Raw genomic sequence first — 18,051 nt, 5'->3', positions numbered from 1 at the left:
AAATGATACCTTAGAGCCCTTTAAACATGATAAACCAGAGATTCCTGGATTCCTGGTTTTCACAGACCAGTGTGTGGTTAGGTGGGGAGTCTTGGGACCCATTTTAGTGTTGCCAACTTTTGCTTTTGGCAAATACTATTTCATAATAGAAAGGCCTTTTAACCACCATAAAAATGCTATAATATAATCTCAGAATAAATATTATTCCTTCAGATCGAATACATCGAGCTTTATGATGAACACACTCTGTTGTTCTACGTTTCTCACTTAGAGCAGTGGAAATGTCTTCAGCCGCCTGGTCTCAGTTTATGGGTAGAGGTTTGAGAACCACAGCCATATAGCAGTGATGGAACCATGATGAGGCATGTCAGTGGTCAAATGTAAACCTGCACAGGTCTGAGCACATTTTCCAAGATTGTAGTAGTTGTATATGGCACTCATTTTATTTTTAGCTTCTGCCAGAGTCAGTGTCTGCCCTGGCAGAATATACTGGCACCAGGAGAATGCTGATGGCTGCTACTCACTAATTCCCTTAGGGTACTGCCAATATCCAGGGGACTATTACCTTGTGCCACTGGCCATCATTGATTTTGGTGGGGATCATGGTGTTGGTGTCCCCACTCCCCAAGTCATAGCTGAAGTAGGGCAATCCATTTCTCAGCTGAACTGTGGCAAAATCCGCATGATTGATGCGAGCCATGTAAAAAAGCAAGCCAGATTCAGCTTCGGTTCTTACTTCCAACTCAATTGTGAGACTGTGAAACAAAAGCATGCAAAGTCAAACAGAAAAATAAGAGCATTCTCATGCTAAAATAGAGCGGTATCAGATCGTGGCTGCATTTTCATAAAAGAGAGTAAAACTTTCTCAGAGATGAGGAATGTCCTGGACTACTGATTTCCTAAATTGGGCTCCTCAGGCTCAAATAACATTCTATTCTCTACTGTACTCAGTAAATTAAAAGAAAAGCTAGCTTCATTAATTAATAAGTGTAGTAGATTAAACTTAATTAAACACGAATACTCAGTTCTTCATTTATCAGTTCTTTCCCAGTGTCTCAGGATGATACATACCGGTTTTTAACTTTGGTGTCATCAAATGCAATTGCAATGTGACTGTTTCTTGAAAGCCCGAACTGCTTGCTCCCTATCAAAAGAGCTGGTTCTGATTCTGCAGCACAAGGACCCTGTAAAATACCCAGGAGAGAAAGACAAGAGATTATGGACTGTTCTTTAAAAAGGTAATGATGCTGTCTAATTGTTTCTTACATATTAGAGTAATTCTTTAAGAATAAAAACTGTACATTATTCATCTCTGTAGTCTACTGCATAGTAAGTACTTATTATCAAGTGCTCAGCGAGTGTGAATCAGTTTTCTTATATCACACCCTTGAATTGCTAAAGGAATGTGCTCAGACATATTTATTGATTAATTCATAGTTTCATTATCCTCTAAAAATTTATTTATATTTCTGAGAAAACTGGAATTTCCCTTTCATTTTTCCTTCACATATGAAGAGTTCTATTCTTAGAAGATCGAACAGTGAAAATGACAAGCTAGCCACTTGGGTTATAACAGTAGAAAAATGTGCTTTTTTTCTTGCCCTCCCCATTTCCATCTCCCACTATATTACTTTTTCTTGAAAATTATCAGTCCACTAGAAGGTTTCCATGAATTTAGACTTTCAAGATGGTGTATCTAAACCTGCACGTCAGCCCATTCAGGCCCTTGCCAGTTGCTAGGCAACCCAGCACATTTTAAAAATGTAACCCACCATACACCATTTCAACTGCCACTGTTCAAAGATCAGCTTCCCAGGGTGCTGAAGGGGGAGAGCTAGGTGTGGGGCTGTGCCGTCACGTGGTTTAATGCTCTGCTGTCACCGTCTTGAAATTCTTAATAATTTTTCAATGAGGGGTCCTGCATTTTCAGTTTTGCACTGGGTCTTGCAAAGCATACAGCAGTCCTGGCTAAGTAGATCACATTTGGCTACCATAACACACAGCTCCATAAATAATCAAGGCTCCTTAAATTACCAAAGCCACAATTTCTTTCCCTGTTCTCTATTTTCACAAGATAGCTCGATATACAGGCTGCTTCGGAAGTCTCTTAGAACACTCAGTACATGAGAAAATAACCTGCACACTCTCACCAACACATCTGTTTTTAAGATCTGCACTTAATAGCTCTGGCTGGGCCACTGCCCCAGTGAGTGCTGACTCAGCAGAGGTTCTCAAGCAGCCCAAGGCAGGCTTTTGATGCACAGTGTTCTTCCCAAAGAGTGTACCTCAGAGATGACTCATCAGCACACAGGAAATTTTTACTTGATGAGGAAAAGCCTTGTTCTCTTTTCTCTTGATCTTAGTCAAACAAAGCACTCTGCCACAGCAGGTAAAAGGCTTTAAGTGTTTTGAAACGCTATAAAATTGGTCTTCCTGGAAGTATTTCCCTTCTTGCTTCCCAGGAGATGGTCAGTTATAAAGAGCAGACTGGCCGAAATTCACACAGCTATGCAAAACCCCGTGGGCAGGACAGGAAAATGCTATTCATTCGCACAGTTGAATGGCCTCTTTTAGAGTCAGCATGTGGCACCTTTCTTATTACGCTGCCTGCAAAAAGAGCCCGAATGGAGACGCTTTGGTAGCTTAAGATCTCAGTCATGAATATTCCTATTAATAGAATTGGGGTCTTTTATCAACCTCTCATGATACTTCCCGGATGGAGGACCATCTCGACAAACATGTGGAGCCTGCAGTCTTCCTCAGAAATTGCTAAGAGAATCCTATCTGCTGTGAGTCCACTGGGGACAGAATTTCACTGAAACATCTTTACACCCTCAGCTCTGAAAACTGAGGGATTAAAATTGTGAATGGATGCTGAGGAATTAGGAAACAATTACATGTAGCTCAAAAGAGAACCATTAGTGGGTTATGTCCATATTATTGTGGTTACAGTCACTTGTCTAATTCTTATATGTAAATGTTAATATAACTTCTGTATTAAAATTAAAACAAATTTCAAGGTGGCAGTTGTACACTCCTGGTAGCAGCTGTATGTTGTGGGGGACTTCTTGATTGCTGGTAGACTGGACAGGTGTATCCAAAACTGGTCCAGAGCTAAGCAGCAGTTTTTTTGTTTTTGTTTTGTTGTTGTTTCGTCGTATACTATCAGATTTTCTAGATGGACAAGGCACTGGTCAAGTCATTTTAGAAAAAAACCTTTGACCAGAAAAGGACAAGGACTTTGTCAAAGTTCTTTTAAGAGTCATTGCAGGACACACTCGCTTGAAATTTAGGAAGAACAGCACCTCCTGGATTAGATCCTCCATTTCTGCAACGGGCAGCCCTGGAGAAGCAGGCAGAAGCAGTGCTTAATAAAATGGTGTTCTCAGATGAGCCAATGTTACGGAATAGTTGTACCAAACTGACACTCTAACATGTAACCTCAAAGTTTAAAGCCATTATGGTGTATAGCCCTTTGTTTTTAAGGACATCCAAGGTGATGTTTACTATCATTGATTTGCAACAGGATGGACGCTGTTTTAATAAAACTTCTACCACCTTCCTTTATTAAACTGGCAGTTGGAAAAGGACTGAGAAGTGCTGATGTGAGAGGGTTTTTATACATGTGTACCTCAGGATTTAAATGGGACAAAAATTCCCCACCCTCTAATTTGATAGTGTTTTGTACAAATCTAGATCTCCCCCTTGCTTGGTTAAAGGATGTCTTCCTTGCATCACTTTTCCTTGGGTAAACTGAAACCAAGTCTGATGGGCATGGATGCTCATGTTTGTAATCCCAGCATTTGGAAAGCCGGGGCAGGAAGACCACTTGAGGCTACTAGTTTGAGACCAGCCTGGGCAACAAAGTAAGGACCCCTGCCCCGCTCTGTCTCTCCAAAAAGAACAACAACAACAACAACAAAATAAAAAATAAAAAATTAGCCAGTTATGTTGTTGCATGCTGAAAGTCTCAGCTACTTGGGAGGCTGAGGCAAGAGAATCGCTTGAGTCCAGGAGTTCAAGGTTAGAGTGAATTACGATTGCATCACTGCACTCCAGCCTGGACAATAAAGCAAGAACCTGTCTCAAAAAGAAAAAAACACGATGGAATCAGGGCAGCACCAGTTTATTGGTTTGCCCAGTGTTGCTTCCTCTTCTCTTCCTTCTGCCTCATGTTCCACAGTGGGTGGAGCTGCTCATTCAGCAGCTCAAGCTTCCTTTTTCCTTCTAGCATGTTAAAGGGGGAACAAGTGAGATGGAACAGACACTGCCCCGTGCTTTGCTCAGAAATAAAATGATCTTGTCATTAAGGATGTTTTCAACTCTGCTTGCCATTAAAATCTAAGCTAAGACAAAAGGATAAGAAAAGATCTAATGAGGTAATTTTAAGGAACTTTTAAAGAATGGTCATTGCAAGATGAATCATCCTTTTCTAAGCTAGTGTATACTTGAAGGCATCCTCATCTCTACGGACATGATGCTTTACTTGTGTTGTTTTGGACACACTAATCTCTCAAATGTGTTAAAACAAGAATAATAATAAAAAAATAAATTCACGGTCTCAGTAGAGGCTCATCAATCTCAACGTGTTACAATTCTGCCACCTTGTGGGGACTTTTTAAAGTACTAGAAATAGATAATGGTGAAAATGGGGTATGAAAGGAGGACAGATATGCTTGTTTTTCATTTGCCTTTGCTTGGTAGGTTACAGGTTGTAGGCAGACAGGACTTGGCTGGGGAGTCTAGCGTGGTGGTGCACCTGTTGATTACAGCAGTGACGTGTTTGGGAATAATTATGGAGGAAGCCATGCTTCCTAAAGCCTTGTTTAGGGAAGTAGATAGTGCACCAAATTAGTAATGGGGCCAAAATGTTTTCACCCTCACAGTGTCACTTGTTTAACTTCAGGTCAGAATAAAGCAATGGTCGTTTCTATCTGTAGATTGGTGGCTGACATTTGGAAATGAGTTCTTAGATTCAGGAGTGCGTATAATTCGTTGATAAGCATCTCTTGAATTTCCTAGGTCCTGAGCAGAGATTTATGTTGCATTTATCAAAACTGGCATCTTTGTTCTTGAAAGCACCAAACAATGAATCATCATAGAAATTGCATAATTTTCTTCTTTCATGAGTCAATAATTCCCCTAATAAATGTGGGCTAAAATCACATCTGATGCTTATTTGTCATGATTTTCTTTATGGATGAATAAGTGGAAGATATTTTTTATAGCACTGACTTTAATCTTCTAAAATATAAAAGCCCTACTCATGATGTTTATTGAGAAACTGAATTATTGTTAACAGTGCACTTAAGCTCTTTTGGTGGGTCTTGGGCATTTACAGTAATATTTATACATTAATGTCTAAACAGGGATTCCTTGATATGTGGAAAATGTATGTTTTCTCTTTAAATACATATCAGTAGCCAATCAGTTTATCCTTTGGCCTTGACTGTACTTAGCTCTTAAAGGTGTAGCACTAAAGATCCTAGGGAAATCACTTTCCTTTCCTCTATTCTTTCCTTCTCTGTTCGCTTCTTTTCCTCAAATCCCAAAGAGACCTCATCAGTACAGGAACTCTCCATGGCTACTTGTATTGTTTTATTTAGTTTTCACATTTTAAACTGTGAGCTTTACAGCTGAACTCTTCAATAAAATTCAAGTAAAAGAATGTAGCCAGCTTATTATCTACAAATCCACACAAGCTATCCTTGTTAAAAAGACTTGGTCTAAACAGTGCACATACTTGCAGAGAACTTGTCACGTTTCCACATGTCAACAAATTTCTGTAATACTTGAAGTTCAGCCTCTTATCTACCTCTACCTCCTGCCATCCTCCATGAAAAATATCCACAAATAGAACACGTAGAAATGTTTTCTCTAGCTCTGAATGGGCTAAAGAATAAGAGAGAAGTATAAAGAGAAGACAAGCTACCATACTATGAAATGAGATAATATGCATGAAATGCTCTTTAATCTAGCATGTTCAACATGAATTAATCATAAGATTGACATAATCCATTTCACAGGGCAGAGCTTTCTCAAGACACTCTTACATTGCCCTGTAGTATAGTGAATGTTGTCCTCATGCTGTAAGTTGCTGGCAGGATTGGGTGTGATGGGTGTAAAGAAGAAAAAGAAGGGCACTGAGAATAGGAGATCTTTTCTGTCAACTGTGCTAGCACAAATATGGAGCTCATAAATAGGCAGTTCTCACTTCAGGAGTTAACTTTTAAGTCTTAGTTCTTAAATAACTCTTAAAAATCTAAATTCTGGGCCAGGCATGGTGGCTCATGCCTGTAATCTCAACATTTTGGCAGACTGAGGCAGGTGGATCACTTCCCAAGAGTTCGAGACCAGCCTGGCCAACATGGCGAAATCCCGTCTCTATTAAAAATACAAAAATTAGCCGGGCACGGTGGAATGCACCTGTAGACCCAGCTACTCAGGTGGCTGAGGCTTGAGGATTGCCTGAGCCTGGGAGATTGAGGCTGCAGTGAGCCATGATTGTGCCACTGCACACCAGCCTGGGCGACAGAGCAAGGAAAAAAAAAAAAAAAAAGAATCTAAAGTCTGATACAAAAAAGGAAAATGGTGAGAATTGAAAATTATGGAGGACTTATTTAATAACCACATCATTACAATGCATATAGCATTACATATCAAACCAATAAAAGGGTTTGGAATTGCTTAAAAATTGAATACTTACCACATCCCTTTTTTTCCAGCACCTGTCACCCACCCTAAAAATGTGAAAAGTTAAACTAACTAGAATAATTAAGTTAAAGAAACACAGAAGTTAAACTAACACAAGAATAAATAAATACAGAGATGGAATGTTACTTTGAACCAGGCATGGTGCTGGGTGCTTTGCATAAAATGTATAACTTATTCCCTCATAATAGTAATCCTAGAAGGAAGATATTACTATCCTTATTTGTCCGTTAATTATTTTACTTTTAGAAAGGACAAGTAACCTGCCAGAAATCATGGAATAAAAGTGGGAGGGCTATGGCAGAAAAACCAGCTCTCTCTCTTTTTCCCTGACCAGCAATGATAATATCGTATTCAACTTTGCACTTAGGAGATGCTTAATAAATATTTGTTATAAAATAAACTGTAAAACGTTTAACTTTTAATAACCTTTAAAAAGAAGACACCCTTTTCTACCTACACACACAAAAATAACATAAGAAAGGAATCAAATTAAAACAGAAGATATGTGTGGCTCCATGATCTGAATTCTAGAATATGATACAATTAATAGAGATGGAAAGTTCTAAAAAATCTAATTCTGACCACATAGTCGGAAATAATTACAATGTGCAAAAGAAGGAGAAATAGGCTGGGCGCTGTGTCTCGTGCCTGTAATCCCAGCACTTTGGGAGGCCAATGCGAGAGGATCATCTGAGGTCGGGAGTTCGAGACCAGCCTGACCAACATGGAGAAATCCCATCTCAACTAAAAATACAAAATTAGCCAGGCGTGGTGGTGCATGTCTGTAATTCTAGCTACTTGGGAGACTGAGGCAGGAGAATTGCTTGAACCCGGGAGGCAGAGATTGCAGTGAGCCGAGATTGTGACATTACACTCCAGCCTGGGCAACAAGAGAGAAACTCTGTCCTAAAAAAAAAAAAAAAAAAAAAAAGGGAAATAGCAGTTGGAATATAGATATCTGGGTTTTAGTTGCAACTATCGCTCATGTTTGTAACCTTGGGCCATGCTGTAAGTTTGAGGGCTTTCTTTCTTCATGTGCAAGTTAAGAGTTGGAATCTTTAGGGTGTCTTCTAGTTCTGATGTTCGGTGATTCTTTCTAAACCAACCAATTTGGCGTGCTACTCAACTTTTTGCTTCTGTCTCATCTACTAAGTGGAATGCTCTGTTTTCGGAAAAGTTAAAACATACACTGCTGAGAGGAAATGGAAATCGAAATTAGAACAGAAGGTTATAAAAAAAAAAAAAAAAAAAAAGAACCTTAAATGAGTAAAAATCTCCATTCCCAGATGGGCAAGTATCTTTATTTTGAGAAAAAGGGAAAAAGTGTGATCTCTAAATACCACAGAAAAATGTGCTTGAGAGGCCCTATAAAATGAAGTTTGTGTAAGTACTTAGAAAAGTAAGGTGATCCATGGAGGCTGGCAGGGTTATCCCTAAAAATCCAAACCAGCACAGGTTGAGAGACCTGCCTGGAGGATGTTCTAGTGATAGATAAGAAGGTCCATGAGGTTTTGCTTGATTGAATAAGGTACTCGATTAGGAATTAGTAGCATTATATCTATTAAAAACGTTAAAACATTCTTGGGTGCATTAGTAGAAATATGGTAACAATTAAGGGAGGGAGGGGTCCCACTGTCCCCTGAGCTGGTGACTTCCTTTTGAGTAGTAGGTGCCATATTATGAAGGGAATATTTCAAATTTAAGAATACTGATCATGGAGGGGATAACAATTAGAAATGAGGTGATACAAAGAATACCTGAACTAGGGAAATGGTTAGCCTAGGGAAGGAGAAGACTTAGCTATTTTCAAATTCTTGAAGGGATGTTAGAGAATACATAATAAAGTGTGTTTGCCTGTAGAAACACAATCATTACTTAGAAGTTTTAGGGACTCAGTTTTACCCCAATATAACCAATGGCTTTCTAACAACTCAAGCCTGCCTTGTCATAACACTGGAAAATCTTGTCAATGAAGTGTTCAAGCAAAGGCTGTAAGTATCATATAAAAGGAATTCATGCATTAAGATGGTGATTGGACCAGATGATCGTTAGGGCTCTTGCCAATTTTACTTTATACTTTTAAGTTAGTTGTTTAGAAATTAGGCTCTGTTTTCTCCTAGAAACATTTTTATAAGTGGACATTAGGATCCAAGGTCAAAAAAGTTCATTCAACTCATGATGTTTTCTAATTCTTCAATTGAAAATGCATTCTCGAGTCTGAGAAACACATGATTTTCAGGTATATAAGGGTGAAGAGGAGGATCATTAACCTTACCTTTGCTAAGCAAAGATCTAGCCTGTGGCTGAATTATAAAAGAACTGAGGAAACATTCTGGAATCCATGTGGCAGATCTCAGGAATGCCTTAGGATGAAATCAACACCTGGAACTAATCCCCACGTGACTGATGGTTTTCCGCTTGCTAGCTGTGTGATCTTAGGTATTTTCCTTTGTAAAATATAATACTTCCAGCAATATAAATAAATGTAAATAAAACAATTAATAGGGTGGAGATCAAATGAAATAACAGATACAAAATGCCTGGCAGAGTACTGGACACATAGTAGTTATTCACTAAATGCAGGGATTCCTCAGATTGTCTATGTGGGTATGCTTTTTCCAGTTTTCAAAGAACTTCCACGTACATTATCCCATTTGATTTTTCATAATAACTCTATGTGGTAGGCAAGGTAAGTGAAATATCCACATTTTACAAAGGATGAAAGGATGCTTGGAATGAATAACCAGTTTCCTTGAACGATGGTTATTTGGCCTCTCATTGAATAAATATTTCTACTGCAAGGAGCACATTGCTTAACCAATTCCATCGTGGACACTAAGGAAGAGAATGAGATATTCAAGAGTTTTCCAGATCTGCACTCAAGACAATTTCCCACCCATTACTGGTATGGAATACAACCGCAGCACATGAGCTGTAAAGAGTGTAGTGACCGTGACCATCTTTGTTGTATTGGTGGTAAGAATGTAAATTGGCATATCCTGTGGAAGAAGCAATTCAGGTACATGTATTGAAAACCTTAGACATATTCATCTTTTGGTCTTATAATTTCCTAACTACTTATTTATTTTAAGAATAACTGGAAACAATGAAAAAGTTTGATGCATAAAGGAGCTCATCAGAGTATAGTTTCTAACAGTGAAAAACTGGAAACACTCTCAATAGCCTACCATGGTCTATTAAAAGTAGAAGAAACTGGAAAGGCAGAGTGTTCCAGAGATAAGGAGTCAGACTTTGGAGTGTGACTCGCTAGAATCAAATTCTTACTCTGCCTTTTACTAGTGATGTGAGTGGGCTGGTTACTTAAGATAGCTAATTCTTATTAACTCGACTAATAATAGAAAGACTATGTTTTACGGAGCCGTTATGAGAATTACATATATATTGAATGAAAATTGTTTAGCCCTGGGCTGGTGAAAGTACTAATTCTTATCATTACTCTATAGTACTTATGCCATTTATTAAACGTTCAGTATATGTGAGTCATTTAACAAACATTATCTTTTAAAACTCTGATAAAAATCTTTGATGTCTGTGCTGTTAATATCCTCATTTGACAGATGAGGATACAGAAATAGTCTGTGGCCAAACCACCCTGAAAGCATCTGATCTTTTCTTATCTGGAAAGCTAAGCAGGGTTGGGCCTGGTTAGTACTTGGATGTGAAACTGAGAAATAGATTGGCTAGGTAGCTTTCTCAAATTCACACAGATGGTTGGTTACAGTGCTGGGATTTGAACACCAGCAGTTGACTTGAGCCCATGCTCCAATCAAGGCTATGTGACCTCCAATGCTATAAATAGTTGTGTGTCTCTGTGTGTATACATACTTACTACTTAACATAAAATCATATTAGACATACACATTTATATGATGTTTAGAAACAGTTTTTATTTATTTATTTATTTTTATTTTTTGGACAAGGAGTCTCACTCTGTTGCCCAGGCTGGAGTGCAGTGGCACAATCTCAGCTCACTGCAACTTCTGCCTCCCTGGTTCAAAGCGATTCTCCTGCCTCAGCCTCCTGAGTAGCTGGGACTACAGGCACACACCGCCACACCAGGCTATTTTTTTTGTATTTTACTAGAGAAGGGGTTTCACCGTTGTTGCCCAGGCTGGTCTCTAACTCCTGAGCTCAGGTAATTTGCCTGCCTTGGCCTCCCAAAGTGCTAGGATTACAGGCGTGAGTCACCCTGCCCGGCCTAGAAACAGTTTTAGTGGTGTATTATCAGTTTCTAAACACAGGACACCAAATTGTATAGAGGTAGGACATCTACTATGCAGATAAAAAGGCCTGAAAACCAACATGGTTGCCTCTGTCGTGGTATTATAGGTGGCTTTTATTCTCGATTCTGGATATTTCTGTGTTTTCCAACATTTCAACTGAAAATGTACTGTTTTGTAAACAAAATTAAAGGAAGAAGTATAGGTAAGTCATTCAACAAAGATGTAAGAATAGGTTTTGATAGGTTATATTTCCTTCAATTCTAATAGCAGAGTGTACTAGATATCCTGAATAATCTTCCTTCTGAAATGACTCAGAAAACTAGGTAAAAATTAGAAAGCAATGGGGATAATATAAACACTTACATGTGTCAGAACTGGGGTGGGTGTAGGAAAGGCTGGGGTGGGAACTGGCTCAGGCTGGATAACTATTTCAGCTGGAGCTGCTCCATCTTCATCTTCATGGAGTTTCTGATGGACACAGCGACCAATGTCAGCGTTTTTGAAGGATACAGGCCTTGCAAAGTCCATGGGTCTAATAGAATGTAATAAAATAAGATTTTTTTATTTTCATTTTTTTGCTTCCTTACAATGAAGCCTGATCTCTGCATGCCGTTTTAAGTCCATCAGTGTGCTTTTCTCAGTCTAAATTGAAGATCCTCATTGTTTCCCTCCTCCCTTGCATAGCTGTAGACAATGTAGATGCATTGGGACCCCGATACCGAAAAATAAAAATAAGAATTAGTAGTAGTAATGAGGAGATCCACTTACACAGAGTTAATAACAAGATTCCACACACAGCCTTCAAAAGGAGGAATATTTCTGAGTGGGGAAGGTTGAAATTCAGGCGGAGCACCCCCAACGAAAAGCTTTTTAACTTCAAGAGGCTGTTCAACTGTCAGGTTTTGCATATATCTTCTGTTTTCATCGACTTGAACTGTAAAGATGCTGATAAAATATTAAAAATAAGTATAAATCACATCTCATTCAATACAGTTGGAAATCAAATTCTTTCCTGCCACCCTTCACCCCTCTCAACCATAGCTTTTAAGGGAGCCAAAATTGGATGGTTAGGAATTCTACACTAAGCAAACGCAGTTCTCAGGATCTCATCCCATGACACCCTTGTTCACTCTTCCTGAAAGTTTACTGAAACCGGGTCACAGTGCACTGCAGCATTAGCCTCTGGTGGAGCTGACAACAGCACTGTGCAGCCCAACACATGAGGTTGTGACAACTGAGGCTTCTGTACTGTGCAGTAATGTCTAATTGTGTAAGGGTCGGTGGGTTTAGCATAGCGTGGGGTCTTTCTTGGGTTGTGCTGGCTATTATCTTCTTGCTAGGGAACAAACCATCCTCCTGAGAGCTTAGATTGCAGGAATCAACAGCAAACACTTAAAGCACATTTTATAAAGAATGTAGCTGATGGCTTTTGAATAGAAGAGGCAGGCAAGAACACCCTGCTAATTGTTCCTTGCAATGATTTTCCTTAGTGGCTGTTTCATTAATTTCCCTAATTTGCTTATGAGAGATAACTCACACACTGCTAATTGAGAACCTCATGCTACTTATTTACAACAATCCTTGGAACCCTGGGCCAAGAATCAGAAGGAGACAAAGAGTTCTGATGAAAATGACCAAAGGCATTTTCTCTTTTGTTCCGGAAGCAAGTTTTGAGTTTCGGTCTTAACAGTCATCACGGTGCTATTAGTCATAAGCATTAGTCACTAGCCTGAGGATCATGAATGGATTACTGAAAGCTTACTTTATATGTGGAGAGAAAACCAAAGTACTTGGGTGGAAACCTCAGTCCTAAAGTGCCCTCTTACTTGATTTTATGAAGAAAAACCACATGTAGAACTGGAAAAAACAATAAGCCAGGGTAAAGGTGCTCCGAATTGGCACTTTACAAGCAAGAGAATTCAAAAGTAAGAGAAAGGGACAAAAAATGGATTTTGCTGTGGCTCAAAATGTCACTGTTAAGGGGGTGAAGAAGCCACCGGTAAAATTTAGTTTCAAAGAGAAAATAGGGGAAAATGACATACTTCTGAGGTTTCTTTCTTTACCAAACTATGGAAAAATGTGTTGGCAAAACCCAGAAGGTTCAGCTTCCTTGCTAAGAGTGTCGGTGGTTTTCTGAGACGAGAATTTCAGAAAACCACTCACTTCCGGGTATGTGTGACTCATTGAGAAACCCCTCCCCCACACCCTTTTTCCCCTTTAGCTGAAAGCAGCCTCTTAGCAACATGATATCACAGGGATCCTAAGGGTTTTAATGAGGGATATAAGCCTCTATTAAAGATTGTCCAAGGAGAGTAAATCTTTGTTCTTGATTAGAATTTTACAAAGCTAGAGGCCTTCCTCTTTATGGTGTAGCCTCTCTTTGTAGTGTGGTTCTGCCACAAGGACGATCATAGTGACCTTTTTTTTTTTTTTTTTTTTAAACCAGTTCACAGGGTGGTGACAGAGAATGAGTGTGGGCTTTCAGGAGGAACATACTGGAATTAAGTACTAGTGTGGAAGCTTACTAGCTGTGTGACCTTGGGCAAGTTATTTAATCACACTCAGGTCCATTTCATTCATTTATAAGATGGAGATAAAAATGCCTACTTCAAACAGCGGAAAATATTAATTAAGGGATTCCCCTGAAGCTGTATTACTTAATAAGGGCATTGCTAGAAAACTATAGCTAAATCCTGCTCATATTTTACCTTTTAGGAGCACCAAATCTAGATCATTTATTTAGTTTTCATTGAGAAGTACATTGTCAATAAGTCCATTATGATTCTGGTGTGTTTTCCATTTTTTAAAGTATTTATTTAACAGCTTTTTATTGAGGCTTACTATGTGCAAAAAGGTACATTAAACTTTGTATTACTTTAGGATTATAATAGGTCAGCTTTATTTATTTATGTTTTTACAGTTTCAGTGGCCGATTCTTAGAGTTTCATAATTACCTTATTACTTATACCTTATTTCTTATTTGTTTGGAATATGGGTTTAAGATATTTTTTAAAAAGCATATCAATCGGATTGCATACTTGGAAGAAGATATTAAGAGAAATAAGTGTCCTAGCATTTGTAATTTATATAATAAATAAAATCTAATCTTTTTTCTGTTTGAACATACTTTGGATGTTAAAAAAGAAAATATTTAGGTTTCAGTGTTAAAATCTTTATCTCATTCTGGAATCCCCAAGTGACTCCTAAAATATCTCATCCTACTTTGTGACCTTTAGCCTATTTCTGTACCTGTGTGAAGAAAGCTTTCCCAGAAGAAAAACTCAGCTCATTTGCTTGTCCTATTTGCTTAAGTAACTACTTCATGCTCTTAGGGTTTGATGCTTTTGTCCAGTAAGAACGGCTGGCCACCAAGGCAGACGCCACGAGAAGGATCAGAGGCCAAAGCAGATATAGGAGGCAGAGGTCACTGGAGTGCCAAGAAATTAGATACCAAAGTGACTGAAGGGAGATTTTTCCAGACAAAGCGGTGGAAGGGAGAGAGAATGAGGGAGGTGGAGTAGAGAGAGGCAGAGGGCAAGGGAGAAAGAGCTTCTTGAGAGGCTTGGCCCCCAATTTGGTAAAAATCCAATTATTTTGTGAGGTGGTATTAAAGCTATCATTTTGTCCAGGATTTTAGGAAAAGAAATGATGATTGACATGCATAGTCTGAAAAGTGTTGGGATAAAGCAAATATCTCCAAATTAATAATCATATATCATAATCAACATTAAGTAATATCAACCTTTATAGTCACACAAAAATGTAAGAATAATCTATCAGCCGTGCATAGATGGAGGTATTTAAGTCAAATATATCTCATTTAATACCTGACCCTGTTATTTGTAGTATATGATTTTGAGCAAGTTAGTTAATATTTTCTCATCTGTGATGAAAGGATGTTATTATAGATCTCACATACATTTAGAATAATTAAAACAAATCATCTTTGTCTAGTATGTTACACAAATCATGCCATAGAATAGGCATATAAAGCATTAAAAAATGTTTCTGGGTGAAGTTCTCATGCTCACTCGCGATCTCTGGTTAATCAGTTTAATGTGGCACTTGCTTATAGAGTAGATGGCATTTTAACCTTAGAGTGCCAAATGAGCCATTATGGTAGCAAATGTGTTCTTGTTTTGGCACAGAGTTCAGTGACTACACACTAATATATCTAATATATTATCCTGTAATTAACAATGAATGGCAAAGCTGTTTGTTTATATGGCCAATTAACTAAATGACCAGTTTCCAGTGATGTACCATATACTGAACTTAATCAAATAAAGGTTGGATTGATGGTCAACAGCTGTGAAGTTGGCATAATAAAATGCCCTTCTTGAAGAAGCACCTGTTAAAAGGACACTTTGGTACAACAGTGTAATGCATTTGGGAATTCCAGAATTCTTTCTCAATAAAATAATACATTTTGAGTGATTTTGGTAAACTAATTTCTCAAATCTGCAGTTATTTATTGAAATTCTTTAACGTTTAAATGTGTGTGTGTGTGTGTGTGTGTGTTTTGGTTTTGTTTTGTTTTTTCCGAGATGGAGTCCTAGATGGAGTCTTGCTCTGTTGCCCAGGCTGGAGTGCAGTGGTGCGATCTCAGCTCACTGCAACCTCTTTCCCCCAGGTTTAAGCAATTCTCCTGCCTCAGTCTCCAGAGTAGCTGTGATTACAGGTGCTCACTACTATGTCTGGCTAATTTTTTTTTGCATGTTTAGTAGAGACGGGATTTCACCATGTTGGCCAGGCTGGTCTCGAACTCCTGACCTCATGACCCACCTGCCTCGGCCTCCCAAAATGCTGGGATTACAGGCGTGAGCCACCGCGCCTGACTAAAGTTTAAATCTTTTAAAAAGTCCTTTCCACAATGTAAAGGATTAAAGTTTGTCAAAGTGTCTAACATCTAATCTAGAAGACATGTAAAACCAGGATTCTAAAACATTCTAAGATTCAAATGAGAGCATTCAGTTTGCATTTCTCCTCACAGACCATGACTGCAATATCTGGCTATTAGATTAGTAAAAGTTCTTAGTTTGCCCAAATATTGATCCCTCATTTGTCTCAATCATGGTTTCTAAACATCTCAGTAGCCATTCTGCATGAATGCTTAGTATCAATTCAACTTAAAGCCTAATCCTCTAAATAATAATAATAATAATAATAATAATAATAATAATAATAAAATCTGAGGAAAGCTTTGCTATTTACTTAGAAGGTAAGAAATCTTTATTACTTATCTAAATGTTTTCCACAAGAGGGTAATTAGTGAATGTAGGTCTTTCACTGCAGGATAGTATCAGCTTGGCCGAACTACTGCTACATATTCATACTCGTTACATTTAAAAGTATCCTCTGTGTTTTGACGCCTCATCAAATTGGATTTCCAGTTCTTTTCTATGTCTTCAGTCTGATAAATGGATTGCTGGCTTGGAGGTCTGAAGCCCCTGAAGTCTTTGGGTTTCTGTTTCCTTTTTCTCTAATTGTTCTTCTAAACTAAGTATCTCTCTGAGTTGTCATACAGTATTTTGATGAAAAATACAGATGACTTTCCTAATAAAGTAAGGATAAAGTATTGCAGCATTCGAAAGAAAGTCATCAGTTTGTGCATGAGTGAAGCCAATTCCCAGGCCCAGGGCTGGGGGCAAGCGCTCTGGTAGATTTGTAGAAAGGTGACCAATCTCAGGGCGGCAGTCATTTTCCTCCCCTCCCTTGATTCTGTTCCCTCAGGAAGCCACTCTTCAGGGACCCTGCAAACCTTGGGAAGGGGGACAGGGACAAGATGTGCACTTAATAGGCTCAGTAGGTCCTGCAGCTGCTGCCACACTCTGTATCTGTGATAGCTAAGCAGCTGCCATAACCGCTTTGGAACCTGAACGAGACAGCAGCCGCCAAAGCCTGCTGGTTCCAGTGGAGCTGTTTTGTGTGTTTCGCTGTGTGCGTATCTTATTTGAGGAGGGGCAGAGAGAGAGATTTTTCTTATTTATACCTTCAGAAAATGCATTTGGTTTTTCCAAAGGTAGAGATAACTGCACAAATAGAAATGTTAAGGGTGGAACTCCTAAGGGCTGAGGCAAATGAGGTTCCCGAACTATGAAAAGTAAAGAAGAGGGAATTAAGCTACTGTATCCTTTTGCAAGGCATAGTAGGTACGCAAACACAGAAGTTCAGGCAGATACTGATGGATACTGGTGCTAGCAAAGGAAGTTCACCTGAGTTACAATAATAAATATTTTAGTGCTATTGTTACCCTCTAGTTCGCTCTACATGAACGGAATGTTCTCTTCCATCATGAAACAGATTTGGTTCTGGTCTGACAACAATTTTCCTCATTGTTCGTGCCCCTGTGGAGAGATGCACTTCCAGACGGCCCCTGTTGAGGAGTATTGCATAATAGGCCTGCAAAAGCAAGTGGTTATTGAAGATTAAACAGAAGTCTCATTTATGACTTAGCTTTAGAGATTCCCTAGCAGAACCACAGGTTCATCTGCTCTGAGAACTTACCTGAGAAATTAAGACTTTTCTCAAATGGTTTTGAAAACAGCTGGAAATATCTTTCTAATAAGTTACCATTTTTGCTTGTGAGATGATCTGGAAACTGGATATATTAATATAGCAGTTCTCTGCAAAGCAGATTTGTGATGCTGAAAATAACAGCTGTGCTTGCGTTGGTCCTCTAACTTACAAAACCCATCAGGAGACAAAGGGTGTCAACAAAATCCCTGTCCTTTATATTCACAAGTGGATAGCTAGCTTCTGAGAATCAGGACTGACTCTCAACCTTGTGGCATTCTGAGTATTTAGACTTCAATTTGTTCTCTGAGCTGGTGGAATAGATTGCTATCACAAACATGTAACCTGCCTCCCACATTTAGAAAGAAGGAAGATAAATTTTCATCCACAAACATGCCTGCTTTCTTCTTGCTGCTGTTACTATAGCAACCAGTGTGGTTTTGATATCCCATCATGAACCCCAGGGAGCCTAAATGCAGTCCTTGTCCCTAGAGCTGATGCCACGTGCTCTCCTTTTCTTGTGGAGTATGGGAGCACCTGACGCACAGTGATGGCTCAGTTCTCCATGAGTCATCTG

General features: G+C 38.9%; 1 protein-coding gene across 2 annotated transcripts in view; it reads right to left on the bottom strand.

Annotated features, from left to right (window-relative positions):
* LAMA2 (laminin subunit alpha 2) overlaps nt 1–18,051 on the bottom strand; it is a 621,494-nt gene that overhangs the window by 10,850 nt on the left and 592,593 nt on the right. For both annotated transcript variants that reach the window (XM_073022454.1, XM_073022455.1), the window contains 5 exons: nt 17,212–17,360; nt 11,727–11,903; nt 11,322–11,490; nt 1,072–1,184; nt 566–755 (listed from right to left, as the gene is read on the bottom strand). In XM_073022454.1, the coding sequence (XP_072878555.1) occupies nt 566–755; nt 1,072–1,184; nt 11,322–11,490; nt 11,727–11,903; nt 17,212–17,360 (798 nt within the window). The remainder of the gene's footprint in view (nt 1–565; nt 756–1,071; nt 1,185–11,321; nt 11,491–11,726; nt 11,904–17,211; nt 17,361–18,051) is intronic.

Source organism: Chlorocebus sabaeus, chromosome 13 (assembly GCF_047675955.1).
Source record: "Chlorocebus sabaeus isolate Y175 chromosome 13, mChlSab1.0.hap1, whole genome shotgun sequence".
NCBI classification, from domain to species: Eukaryota; Metazoa; Chordata; class Mammalia; order Primates; family Cercopithecidae; genus Chlorocebus; species Chlorocebus sabaeus.
The sequence above is the reverse complement of the archived record's forward strand: the minus strand, read 5'-3'. Positions and strand labels throughout refer to the sequence as shown.